General features: G+C 38.4%; 1 protein-coding gene across 1 annotated transcript in view; it reads left to right on the top strand.

The window, feature by feature from the left end:
- Positions 1 to 1,210: 1,210 nt before the first annotated feature.
- The window catches only part of NGLY1 (N-glycanase 1), a gene marked incomplete at its 5' end in the record, with an annotated part of 24,921 nt that continues 13,150 nt past the window's right edge, over positions 1,211 to 12,981 (top strand). Inside the window, 7 exons of the mRNA XM_019474468.1 lie at positions 1,211 to 1,333; positions 3,497 to 3,739; positions 7,372 to 7,531; positions 10,804 to 11,026; positions 11,759 to 11,880; positions 12,302 to 12,447; positions 12,632 to 12,742. Coding sequence (XP_019330013.1) covers positions 1,211 to 1,333; positions 3,497 to 3,739; positions 7,372 to 7,531; positions 10,804 to 11,026; positions 11,759 to 11,880; positions 12,302 to 12,447; positions 12,632 to 12,742 — 1,128 coding nt within the window. The remainder of the gene's footprint in view (positions 1,334 to 3,496; positions 3,740 to 7,371; positions 7,532 to 10,803; positions 11,027 to 11,758; positions 11,881 to 12,301; positions 12,448 to 12,631; positions 12,743 to 12,981) is intronic.

Genomic DNA, 12,981 nt, shown 5'->3' with positions numbered 1-12,981 from the left:
GGCTGCGCGTGGGCGCCGAAGGGGTCTGCGGGCAGAGGCGGGCGGCAGCGGCGCGGCGAGTCCCGCGCTTTGTCTGGCGCGCCCTTAAGGAAAGAGTCCGCGTGCGAGCCCGGCAATTCCTGCCGGGTTACGAAGGCAGCTTGAGAGGCCGTTTGTCATAAAATCCTTTATTTCTGGGCTTGCAGACAGACCGTCGCAAAGATGAGCCGTGTGATTCTATTTTGTTACGTAATATCGAAGTTCAAAAACATCTCGCTTCTTTTTGTCGTTATTTAAAAATGAGGTTACTTTTTGCGTAACTGTGTAGTGTCTTGGACTTTTATTTCTTTATTTATTGCCGGTTGGTTTGTTTTGAGGGCTTGGTTTTTGTGTTGAGCATAAAAGCCTGCATTGGCCCTGATTCTGCAAGCGTTTAAGCACCTAAAAATTAGTGGATGCATAACAAGTAATGCTAAAATAGTAACTTGATTTTTCTGTTGCCTTTCTCTTCTGACTCAGTGAGATCGGTATCGAGAGTTAATTATAGTTGAATTTTTTGCGAGGTGGCTCTGTAGAGTATATATATACACACACCAACGTGTATGATTGACCTTGATGTCTTCAAGCAACTCAGGATGTATGAGCTGCCCCTCCCTGTCTATATCTGGTTTGTCAACCACTTGCAAAAAACGTGCTGTGCGACAGAGAGCAGTGGGTCCTGGGCTGACTCCTTTTAAAGAAGGAGGCGAGGGAAGAAGGTTTAGAAGAGTTGAAAGAGGAAAGGGGAACTGAGAGGTAGCCCTTCAAGAAGTAAAGAGACCACAGTAGTTCCACCCATCTACCAGGAAGTTTAGCATTGATTCCACAGTGGGCCTAAAACCATTCAGCATCGAGCCGAGGAGTTCAATTAGAATGCTACGGGGGGGTGTGGTTGTGTGTTGTCATCTGTAAGTGTCACTGCAGACTAAGCCCTGCTGGCTAAGGCTACAAAACACATATTTACGAACTTAAGTTGCAAACTAAATTTTAGAACCGATTCTGTAACTCTCAAAGTTAAGTGCAGAAGGACATGAATTAAGTCAAAGTTTTAGATAGGTTTCACGTTCTGCCTACATGGTGTGAATGAAACTAAACTTTAAAAAAATCTCTTATGAATGACTAATGCTGCTTAGTACAGTTACCCAGCTTCTAAGTGTTTACTTAATTTGCAAACATAATTAAAACTTTCAATTTCTTCAGGAATCCTTATGAAGAAAAATATAGATTAATTCGGATTGGAAATCCAGCATTTTCTACGAGGCTGTTGCCTGTCAGAGGAGCAGTTGAATGTTTATTTGAGATGGGGTTTCAGGAGGTGAGTATAATTTAGTAATTTCTGATGTCTTCATCATTTTACACACTAAAACTTAAAATTGGAATTTTTTTTCTCCTTTCCCAGTTGCAAGGCACTAGATTTTAAGACAGTTGCTATTTTCTTAATTTTCTTTCAATCCTTGTTTGCAGTTAACTAACAAAAAATGTAGATGAGGCTACTTCAGAAATCTGGTGGAGCTAGAGCTAAGCTGATCTGTGATAAGGTTGGTTTTCTGCTGTTCAGACACACTACTAGTTTGCTTAATGGCCAGATACGTATCCATGCTGGCACAAAGGAAATGGTGGGAAATGGGGTGAAACCCCCTTCTCTTAGTAGCAGCTCGCTATTAGGTGGATGTCAGACTGCATCATCAGACAGTAGTTTCCATATTGTAAATCTGTGTGTTGAAACCGTCACGTGGAAGGGGAAAAAAAGGTCCTGCTCTTCTGCTGCTTGTTCCTACCATTAGTAGGGCTTGTGTGGCCCCATAGTGAGTTAGATAAGGGATGCTGATCTGATTAAAAATTAATCCCCCAAAACAAAAAAAAGAAATATTTTTCAGTCAATTCACAGTGCAGCTGCAGAAGTACTAGTGTTGTCGTGACAGCAGTGGAGGGCAACAGGCTATTGAAGTAGTGGGAGGGTGGGACTTTTACCCATTTAAAACAGTTATGAAACTGTATCCTAAAGTAGTGTTGACTGAATCTTGATTCTGTTGCAGTCAAAAAGATATATTTCGAAGATCGCTTTGTGTCCTGAAATGGTCCCTGTCTTGGTAGACCTTAAACTGCCAAAGCTTGTTAAGCTAGAAGCAGCCTTTGTAATTACGGGAGAGCTGGGGTGAAAACCCAACTCTTGTTTAATGGTGCAAAGCTCTTGCTCTAGCTTTGCTTTAATTTGTCTATTTGATGCCACGCTTCTGTATGGGTACATACATTATGTTGTTTAGGTCCAGCTTTCATAAGACCTCTGCCTTCTTTTGGGGTAAAGTTAAGTAGTGTAATTGTCCTAATTTAAACGCATGCTGAAAGAAATGGTGACTGCAGAGGGAGAAATGGTCTGCAGATCTATTCTCATGTTGGTGCTCAGGAGATGACTTTTAATGATGTGTTTTAGCCAAGAGGTGGTCAGTGTAGCGAGTGAAGCAGTCAAGCAGTAATAACATCGTCATTTTAAACGTTACAAATTGCTACTCCCACTTCTGTCAGATCTTTAAGAGCATGTTGGCTCAGTCTTACGGTTATTGTGTCAATTGGGGCTGGAGCTTGCAAACTTCTCTTCAACTGCGATAACTAGAATTGTTCCTTCTTTTGTCTCTGCTTGGTAAGCCAACTTTTTCAATTATAAAATGAAGACTTTTCTGCTGGATTGATACATTCCATTTAGTTTTGTGGTGATTGTAAGTGTTAAAGTGAAGCACTGCGTCTGCAATGATAGGTGACCTAAGGTAACTGGATAAACAAATTACTCCGTTTAATAAACAGAAGTGCTGCAGTGGTAGAAACTGAAACTCTTAAAGTGTGAATACCTCAGGATATTCCTGGTTTTAGTAACCATTTCTTCATGTTAAGTACACTGATATTTGGTTCTGTCATAATAACTAATCGTTTGTTACGCTACCAGTAATCATGTTACAATCAAAAAAAGGAACCCAGAAATCAAGCTAGGTACAGGTCTCAATAAGAATAATATTTCCTGTCTGAAAACTTATAAAACCTAAAAGATATCGGTATAGAAGAGAATTCCCAGCAGATGCCATTCTAGAGGCTTCTTTCCCCAACGTTGGCTATCATCCTGTGTTTCCTAGCGTTTCACTGCTGTATTGTGAGAACTGAGCTTCTGTTGTTCATTCCTGTTGTTGCTGCTTTCTCTGCCAAACCATAATTGTGTTGTCCATGTGTGGCTCTGCAAAATAAGTTACTAACAAAAGCATGTTGTAATGAGCCCTTTTTCTCTAGACTGACTGTAGGTTCTTGATCTAATAGCTTCTGCTGTGAGGGACCTACAAGCTTCTGCTGTAAGGGACCTGATCTGAAGGCTGAATCCTGCCAAGCCTTAGTGTGCTAACTTCCAGTAAAAATGATATAGCTGTTAGCTATAGATACAAACCGCTTACTAGCTTAGACCTCCATTAACTGCTGAATTAATTTGTCTAAATTTCAGGGAGAAACTCACCTGGTTTTCCCTAAGGAAGCTTCGATTGAGCAGCTACGTAAAATCAGAGACTTAATTGCTGGAGAGAGGAGTAGCAGACTGAATGAGTCAAATCAAATCCACAGATCAGGATCCTCTGAAACTGTGGCCAGCACTCAGACAGTGGCACATCAGCCTTCAAGACCTGCTGACTCTGTTCTTGCCCCTGCCCGTCAGCAACCAGAAACATCACTTGTGCAATCTCTTGAAATGGTAATTATAGCCTGAAAACTTTGTAGGCGTGCTAATCTTGAATATAAAGATTGAAGAAGAGTTAACTGTTGGGACACGTTGCTCAGAGAGACTGTGTAGTCTCCAAATGTGGGCGTTTTTAAGACCTGACTGGATAAAGCCCAGAGCAACTTGGCCTGACCTCATAGCTAACCCTGCTTTGAGCAGGAGATTGGACTAGAGGAACTTTTTATTTTTCCAATGGTTTCTGAAATTTTTGAGTGTTTTCTTCGGTCTCCATGCAACTTCGACATGAAACATGCCATAAATAGAATATTAGCAAGAGATTTTGTTGAAGATGTCCATAAACGTTTTATTGATCAGGGTGTCATGGAAAAAAAAGCTGACTTGTATTGTAAAGGAACAGCAAGGCGGGGGAACAGAGGGAGGCATGGGAAGCTAAGGCTGGCGCTGTATACTGTGTTTGGGAGCCAGCAAAAGAACAGGAGCACAACCGTAATGTTTATAATTGTTGGCGTCTCAGTTCATGCATTATGACCTCTGTGTGTAGCCTGTGAGGAGGGCTTTCTTTTTTCACATGCGACTGTTGTGAGAGACAGGAATTTAGCCAGGTAAGTACAAATCTATAGTTATTTAGGCTGTGTTTGCCTTGTCCAAGAGGTTGAGATGAAATTCCCTAGCAAGACAGAGAGGCAGAGTCCTTTCATCTGATGTAACCTGGCCTGATGGGAGAAGACTCTTAACACCTCATACAACTTTGAAAAATGAAGTTATGCCTTTTGATAGGAGGTTTGAAGGATGCTTTGGTTTAACTTTCTAAAGAGATTTTCCCCCTAGAACCAGTGTCACTTCGGTCTTAAAGTTGGTGTAAGATTAATCCTTCTAAAAGCTTGCTTCTCATACATCCTTAATCAGAGTTTGTCTCTTTTAAATGATATTGTCAGTATATTGTTGGATGCTGAACTATGACATACTATTTATTCCCAATACCTACCCAAGATCAGTGGAAGAGAACTGGCAAAGCATAGATTCATAGATTGAAGTGATGGCTTTTGGGGACAAGAGCACTCAGTGACCCATCATCACCCATAATGTCCTTTGGAAAAGGAACTGTTGTAGGTACTTGAATATTGAGCCATTTAATCTAATTATGTTAGCATGCTAGTAGTTGCCTCTAAAATATACTGACTGGGTTTACTTGAATTTTTGGGGGGTTTGGGGTGGGATTTTTTTGGTCTGCTGCTTGGTTTTTACTGTTTCAGCCACTTCTGCGGTGGCGGTTGAAGTGATTATGCCTCTAAAATATACTGACTGGGTTTACTTGAATTTTTGGGGGGTTTGGGGTGGGATTTTTTTGGTCTGCTGCTTGGTTTTTACTGTTTCAGCCACTTCTGCAGTGGCGGTTGGAAGTGATTATGAAACCTCTAGAGTGACTTGCTGCAGTACTGGTTGGTACTGCAAGCTTTAAAGCTTTAAAAGTTGCGTTGATCTTGCAGTGAGAAAAATGTTGCAGATTTCAAGTTGACATGATGTAGTCTGAGGTTAATCTTTCTCATCTGTAGTTATTCTGCCCTGACTTAAGCTAGCCATCGGCGTTGTGGATCCATTTCTCTGCAACTATTATTTTTCCATGCTTCTAGAGATTCAACATGGGTAGTGGGACCAAATTTATTACGATTTAGAGACATCGCTAATGCAATGTTGGCACTCTATTAGAATGCTGTATTTCAGCTGATCTCTTCAGGGAATTACACCGATAGCTCTGTGAGCCATTGAATTTGGTCTGTATAGTCTGGGTTGATTGGAAGGAAGTCCACAAAATACCTTCTGGCTATGACTTGGCCATTTTGCTTGCACAGCAGTAGGTGTTTTGTTTTTCAGTGAGCATACTGCAGAGGTATAGTTATATTATTGTTGTATGCGCTGCTGTCAGATGTCAGAGAGATTTAGGGTGGTTTTTGTAGTGTAAGCATTTTTATTTCTTGCCTATGCGTTACACCTGTGATTCATGGGAGTCCTGGTAAGCACAGGGAAAAGTGGGTTACTTGAGACAGTACAGGAATATTACTAAATGGCACAGTTCTAGGGGCCTAACCCACTGTTACTTTGCCTCATTTGTGTCTCTTCTGGGTTTCTTATCGTAAGGCGTTCTTGAGACTTGGAGAAAGGAAAGCTCTGGCTAGTCATTATTCTGGTGGATGGATTCTGGTCCCTTCCTGGATGACATAGTGATTACAGGAGGAAAGAGGTATCAACACTTAGATTTGCAGTGAGGTTCACCACACTTTTAGATGGTTGCATAAGACTTCATTGGTATACAGTGGCTTCCATGAAACCAGTTAAGCACTACTGTAATACTGATGGTGTTTGCCAGTGGGAAAATCTGAATTGTCAAAGAATCTGGGAGACTTTCTGCTGTGCTGAGCAATATCTCTGAACACTCTTTCAGAAAGCTGACAGAACATGAAGATCTATAAGCCATTGGCAGTCCCTAACTTCCCTCATTTCTGTTCTTTCAACTTGTATTAAAGTGAATCTGAACACGATTGGGTTTATGATGTTAACCAGTTACCTACAGCTGATGAGCTCCAGGAAGAGCGAAACCAGTTCTGTTCTGTTTCAGCAGTTATGAAAAGTAAGGACTGGTCCTGTAGTACTGTCCAGCATCAAAATAATCACTCCTAATTTAAATGCTCTTTTGAAAGAAGTTATCTTCTGAAGAGTTCCCACACCTGTGTATTATGTTGCATTTGCTGCTAGCATCTCAGGAAAGTGTGGGATTTTTGATGAAACAAAGATGGTAGTTAACAAAGGCTAAAGACTGAAGCATGATCTAGCAGTAGAGAAAAGGTAATTTAGCAGTACCACAGGCTTTCCCCCAAAATATGTCAGACTCTTAATTTTAAAATCCCATTTCATTTTCTGTATTGTCCCCCTTTAAATGGGAGTAAATAGTTTGCTCTGCTGCTAACTCCACTATTATTAACTTTAGCTATTTCTTTTTGTAGATGGGGGTGTATCTTATTGGGTGCAACATATAGTTGCCACTAAGTGACATTTAGGATAACTGACTGAAGAAGCCTAGTTCTTACATTAGATTTCTAGTGACATACACTGTTCGATATATGGTCACAGGGCTGTCTATTCAAATCTGTGTCAGAGTTGATCTGTGAGAGAAGGAAGTAGAAATAGACGAGCAGCATTCATGAGTAAGAAATGGAAAAGCAGCATTCATCAATAATAGAGCTCTGCAAACTGGTGCAGCAGCGGCCAGGAAATGGAATGAATTACAGGTTCTTTTGTGGATTTCAGGTAACAGCTGCCCAAAAGAAATGGTGGGGGGAGGAAGTAAAAAACTTTGCCATCAGAGGTGTCTTTAAAAACAGTTTTCTCTTCTCCCTGAATCAGTACACTTTTCACTCAGGACACCATTCAGAATGCTCAAAAGATGACAGGGCTGGCTTTACAGTTTGGGTGGTGGTGTCTGCAATTTTTATTGACATCTTTACAAATAAACATTTCACCTGTAAAGAAATATGTAATGTAACTGAGTATAGAATTACAACTGACTTAAACTAAAATAGGAGAGCTTGGTTCTTCTGGCTTAAGGTGGAAGTTCATAAATCACCTTGTGACTGAAAATCCTTTTGCAGGCTGCAAATATCTTGAAAACACTTCAAACAAAATTTGAGCATCTTGTATTGATGTATGAGAATCCTTCTATTCAGCAGAAAGCACTAGCTTCGATTCCCCTCCAGCAATTGAAAGGGAAGGCTCAGAAAAAGCTAGCACAAGCTGCAAGATTGGACAAAGGTAATGCTACCACGTTATACTGTATATGAAACTAGAAATATTCTTTCAAACATCTGGATGATGCTTGTATCGACTATGCTTTAGGTGTGTGGATTTGGTCATATGTCTGCAGGTTCCAAATGCTGTCTCTAAATTAGAATTAACTTCTTCCTAATTTTCAAATTTTCTACTGTTCTCTCTCCTTACTTCTGTTATTTTTTTATTTCGTTTTTGTCATCCATCCTTTAGTACTTTCACGTAGAAATTTTGAAGTCTTAATTTCTGAATTAGTAGTAAACAATGCTGGGGAAACAAATAGGGTGAGCATGTACTGTTATATTCCTTGCATCTAGAGTGAAATAGCTACAAGAGGAGGGGAGCTTCTTGTTTGAGTAGTTATTGTTTTGAAATTGTCAGAGTGCAATTTTTCCGTATGTACTACAGTTCAAAATTCAGAATAAAATTTCAAAATACTGCTTCTCTTTTTAAAGTGATATTATTGGTGAGATTTTGCATGAGACCTTTCCAAGACACAACCTGATACAAAGAATCACCTTTCTTGCTAATGCTTAAATGAATAGGGTTGTTCACATGCCATCCTCTTGGAGCTGGAAGTGAAATATAGGCATAAATATTTGTGGCATCAGTGGCTAAAATTTGTATTTTCATAAATGCAAATTTGTTTTGAATGTACAAAGTCTTTGTTAGTTAAAATGACATTTATATTTTCAAATGACAGTTTTAGATTTGTTTCAGCAATATAGTGAAACTTTACTTGTATGAGATAAATATTAAAAAAAAATACGATTCCAAGACCATATTTAAACCAAAAAATCCTTTTCATTGTGAATCTTTGATAGAAGACTATTTAAAGCAGTTCTGCTAACTTGATGGGAGTGCTGTTGATTTGCAAACCAAAAATCAGCTCTTCTCATCTTTTTTATAAAAGACTTTGTGATGTCTCAGACAGCCACACACTAATATGTAATTGTGCCTTTGGCATTAGGGAACTTTTTGACAATGGATTTTCTTAGTAATTTTTCTCTTTTTGTAAAACTATACTGGGAAGTAGGAAACCACATAAACAAGTACCAAGCATTCTCATTCAGCAGCATAGGACAATGCAATGGGGAAGAGACTTAGCAGTAATAAACGAAAACTATTTAAATTCCTTTAAAAAGGACAATAAAGCCAAGCATAGCTCTTAGACTCTGCTCTAATTCTGCTGTGCACATTATTAAAAAGGGGAAGGAAGGAGGAGGGTGGTGTTTCCAAGTGCTTCTTCCAAAGACATCAAGCAGATCCATTCAAAATGGCTTCCAGACCTTAATTTAGATACAAATAAAGGGGAAGGGATGGAGCTCCACTGTTTTGGATTGTGATGGTTTGAAAGCATTTTTAAAGAGCTTTATAGAAACATTCCTTTGGGAATGGACTGTGTATGAGAGGTATGGGAAATTGGCCCTTTCAGCTTCTTTGGTCTATCTGTGTTGCTGTATTAAGACTGTCACCTGTGGGAATAACTGCTTAGTGCTGGGGGACTTTTGTTTTTAGGACTTCCCTTACAATGCATAATAGGCATTTTTGGCTCATAAAGGCTAGGAAGATTACGGTCATTTGGTCAGGAGTACAGACTTTTTTTTACTGTTTCCCTTTACCACTTTCCGTTAGAAAGATGGATTGTGCAGTCAAAAATAGCTGCATGTCACAGCCAACTGTTTTCTGTTCAAATAAATCACATTCATCATTCTTTCCATGCAATGTGTTTATGAAGGATTTATTTTGCAAACCGAGAGAAGAATATGCATGTGATAGCAGTCATATTTTCATAGCTGGGTTCTGGTTTGTATGTTGTTATCCAGGAAAAGAGAATATGGCCTGTGCTCAAAATCTTATAATTCAGTTTTTAGCAGAAAGTTTGGATATACAAGTATATCCACTTTGTAAGCAGTAACATCTTGTCTGAGTGTTCCAGCACAAATGTTTTTCACATATAAGTAGTACAAATGGAAATTTTACTACAATTAAAAGTCAGGTTTTCTTGCTTTAATTAACAGATGATTTTTTTTCTCATGCGCTTCATGGTCTTGGCAATGTGTGTTTAATAGAGTTAGGGCCCCTACAGTGTCTTTTGTATCAAAGACTACTTCAGCTTCAGAGGAAGATGTGAATTGAACTTAAATAAGTAAAACACACATCTTACCTAGTCTTTCTTCACCATCCTGAAAAAGGAGCTAGTGCACAAATTTGGTGCAACTTCCTTTAAACAGCATTTTTTTAAATTATTTTTGTATCTCCATATTCATTAGTCAGACCTGTCTGCCCTGTGACTACAAACAAGCTGTAGGACATAAAATAATCAGGTATTAATATCTATGATTGCAGTGTGGCCTAGATGATGGCGTTAATAGGCGGACTTATTTGAGTGTTTATGAATCTGAGAAGAAAGAGTATCTCTGGGCATTGGAGCGGAATATACATTTAAAGACTCTAAGGAGTTGGAACCCCTTTTGGATCGCTTTTGGCAGACTGGATTTTTAAATTTGTTAATTAGGTAAAGTGGGGTTATTTCCAGGTGGTGGAATAGTGACAGTGTGTGAGTAGATTCTAACATCTGTTGTGAACACAGGAAAATGGGCCAGAAGAGTCCGGTGGTCTAATGTGGTGGAATTGGCTAGAGTAGAAAAATAAAGATCCTGTGTCTAGCTTGGGTAAGCTGACAAAGGTGTTTATTTGCTGAATTTATTAACAAACTCAACTTCGTTCACATGGTATATGTACACTTTCTACAGTAGTTAAGTTGTGTTTGTAGAAAGTCTGTTCTTGTTACACCTGGTTGTCTAGACTGCTGCCAGTGTCTGGTTCTTTGGGGTTATGAAATCAAAGCAATTGTTATTCCTAGTCTAATAGCTAAGAAAAAGAAAAGAATATTTAGGAGCAGAAAAAGAATTAACACTCTCTTCTGAAGCCCTGGAAGAATATGAGGGGCATGAGGAACTTCACTGGGCTTCACTGTATATCTAACTTGTTTTTCTGAGCAATTCCTTATTCTCACTCTAGCTGTACTGCTTAGGAGTGCAGTTTTTTGTTCTTTAGATATACAGTTTGATGTTATTCAGTCTTGAGAATTTAGATTTTCTTTTTTGTGTGTGCTTAAGTAACATATGAAGTTTTTTTATAATGAGACTTCTAAAACGTAATAAAGGCCCAGAGATGGTGATATATGTAGATACTGCAAAGTTTGACTAAATAATTTTTTCATTTGACCTAACTGTGTTGTGTAAATTTTACAGGTGCACATGTGAGTGAAGAGGACTTCTTGTTGTTGGAGCTCCTGGACTGGTTTAAGAATGACTTTTTTCATTGGGTAAATAATCTTCCTTGCAGCAGGTGTGGTGGGCAGACAGAGCCTAAAAGTGACTACCTGTTGCCTACTGATGATGATCTAAGATGGAACGTCAGTCGAGTGGAAAATCATTACTGCAACCAGTGTCAGTTCTGTAATAGATTCCCAAGGTAAGCATACAAAGATTTGTTTTGTCTTTTTTTTCTTGTCTTTCCAGAAACAGCTTTGCATTTGTGCATTTTGTGAACAAGTGATAAGTTGTTGGTTGAAAGATTAGAGAAGCCGTTTTAAGCAACATGATAGGATGGTTGATAAGCAGCAATTGCTCTATAAGATTAGAGATTTTTAAAAACAAAATATTGCTTTCTTTTACGTGGCCTTGTTCTGAATACTTGTCTGATTTTCTTCTTTTTTTTACTGTTAATTTGATAAAGTACAACTTCTAAATAAAATACATTAATATTGGCATAGCATGTAGGTAGGTTTTTGTTATTTCAAGGAAAACTTTCACTTCTATGGGAAATCACAAAGGGTAATAGATATCTTTTGCTGAGTCTATAGCAAAAGAGCAAATACCTAATTTTTTTGTATTTTTGCTAACTTATCAAAAGGACTAGCATACAAAAATTATATTTTAAGATGAAGTCTAAGTCAATTTTGATAACTGAAAAAACCCAGATTCATTTCACTGCTGCGGTAAACATGATGGGGTCATGTGAGTCAAAGTAAAAGTAGCATTCTGCTCACGCTTGTTTTGTGCAGTACAGCAATCATTTCCGTTGTCTTCTGTGGGCGGAATGACACTGAATTCTGTTCAAATCATCACAAGGACAGGCATGATGTAAAGATTTTGAAAGGCAAAATGTATTTTCAATTATTCTGGGTTTGTTTTTCTCCTGTAGGTATAACAACCCCGAAAAACTTCTGGAAACTAGATGTGGACGCTGTGGCGAGTGGGCTAACTGTTTTACACTGTGTTGCAGAGCTGTAGGGTTTGAAGCTAGATATGTATGGGACTGTACAGGTATCGGTATTCTAGACTATCATAATGTTAATACAAACCTATGCAAAATGAGGTTATATATTTTATGGTTCTCAGATTATATTAGCCATCAGGCAGCATATAAAGTTATGCAGTTCAGCAAACAAAGACTGAATATAAATTCAACTTCCTGTCGTGCCTGATGAGATGAAATATAGTTCTGCAAGTCAGGTTAGATGATTGACTTCAGAATGATACAATCTTTAGTTGAATCTAAGTGAACATGATCCTAAAATAGAAAGAGAAAGCTCTGGTAACTTTTCTGAATGTAGATGAAGAGAAAACGTGTTTTTTCACTTGTTCCTTCATTTAATAAATCAGGAAAAGTTACAATATTGTGCAATATTAGAAGAGAGGATCTATCCTTACAATTCATTGATTATTCTTGGCCTTTGTTATATAGATCATGTGTGGACTGAAGTATATTCTTCATCTCAGAAAAGATGGCTTCACTGTGATCCCTGTGAAAATGTCTGTGATAAACCTCTTCTCTATGAAACTGGGTGGGGAAAGAAGCTCTCCTACATAATTGCATTCTCCAAAGATGAGGTAGGAGTAATGATGTTAATAAAAAACAAACTTGCCCTGAGGCAAGTGTGTGATGTATTCCATCTTAGTGTGATTTCCAGAATTATTATAGAAAAACATACTTTGATGAGCTAGCCTCTTTAAATGAAGCAAGGTACATGGGAATTTTTGGTTGCTTTATTTTCTTCTTCAACTTGTGCTTGAGGTTGTTGATGTCACCTGGAGATACAGCTGTAAGCATGAAGAAGTACTCTCTAGAAGAACAGCACTCAGTGAAACTACACTACGTGAAACAATTAACGCATTAAATAAAACGGTATGTAACTTTTCTTAAATGGATTTCTTCAAGTGAAACATAAGTGTCTTTCCAGAATGTGAAGTCCTTGAACAAAGGAATGCATTTGGTAACCTGTTAGGAATGTCCATGCACTATGGAATGTAAAATGCTGCTAACTATACAGACCTCATTTTACACTGAATACATAGGAATCAGTCACAGTGCTGAACTTAGGTGAAATAAGATAAAGAATGGTATGTAAAAGGATTACCGTATTA

Source organism: Aptenodytes forsteri, unplaced genomic scaffold (genome assembly GCF_000699145.1).
Source record: "Aptenodytes forsteri isolate BGI_AS27 unplaced genomic scaffold, ASM69914v1 Scaffold9, whole genome shotgun sequence".
NCBI lineage: Eukaryota > Metazoa > Chordata > Aves > Sphenisciformes > Spheniscidae > Aptenodytes > Aptenodytes forsteri.
Note: the sequence above shows the minus strand (reverse complement) of the source record. Positions and strands in the feature narration are given on the sequence as shown.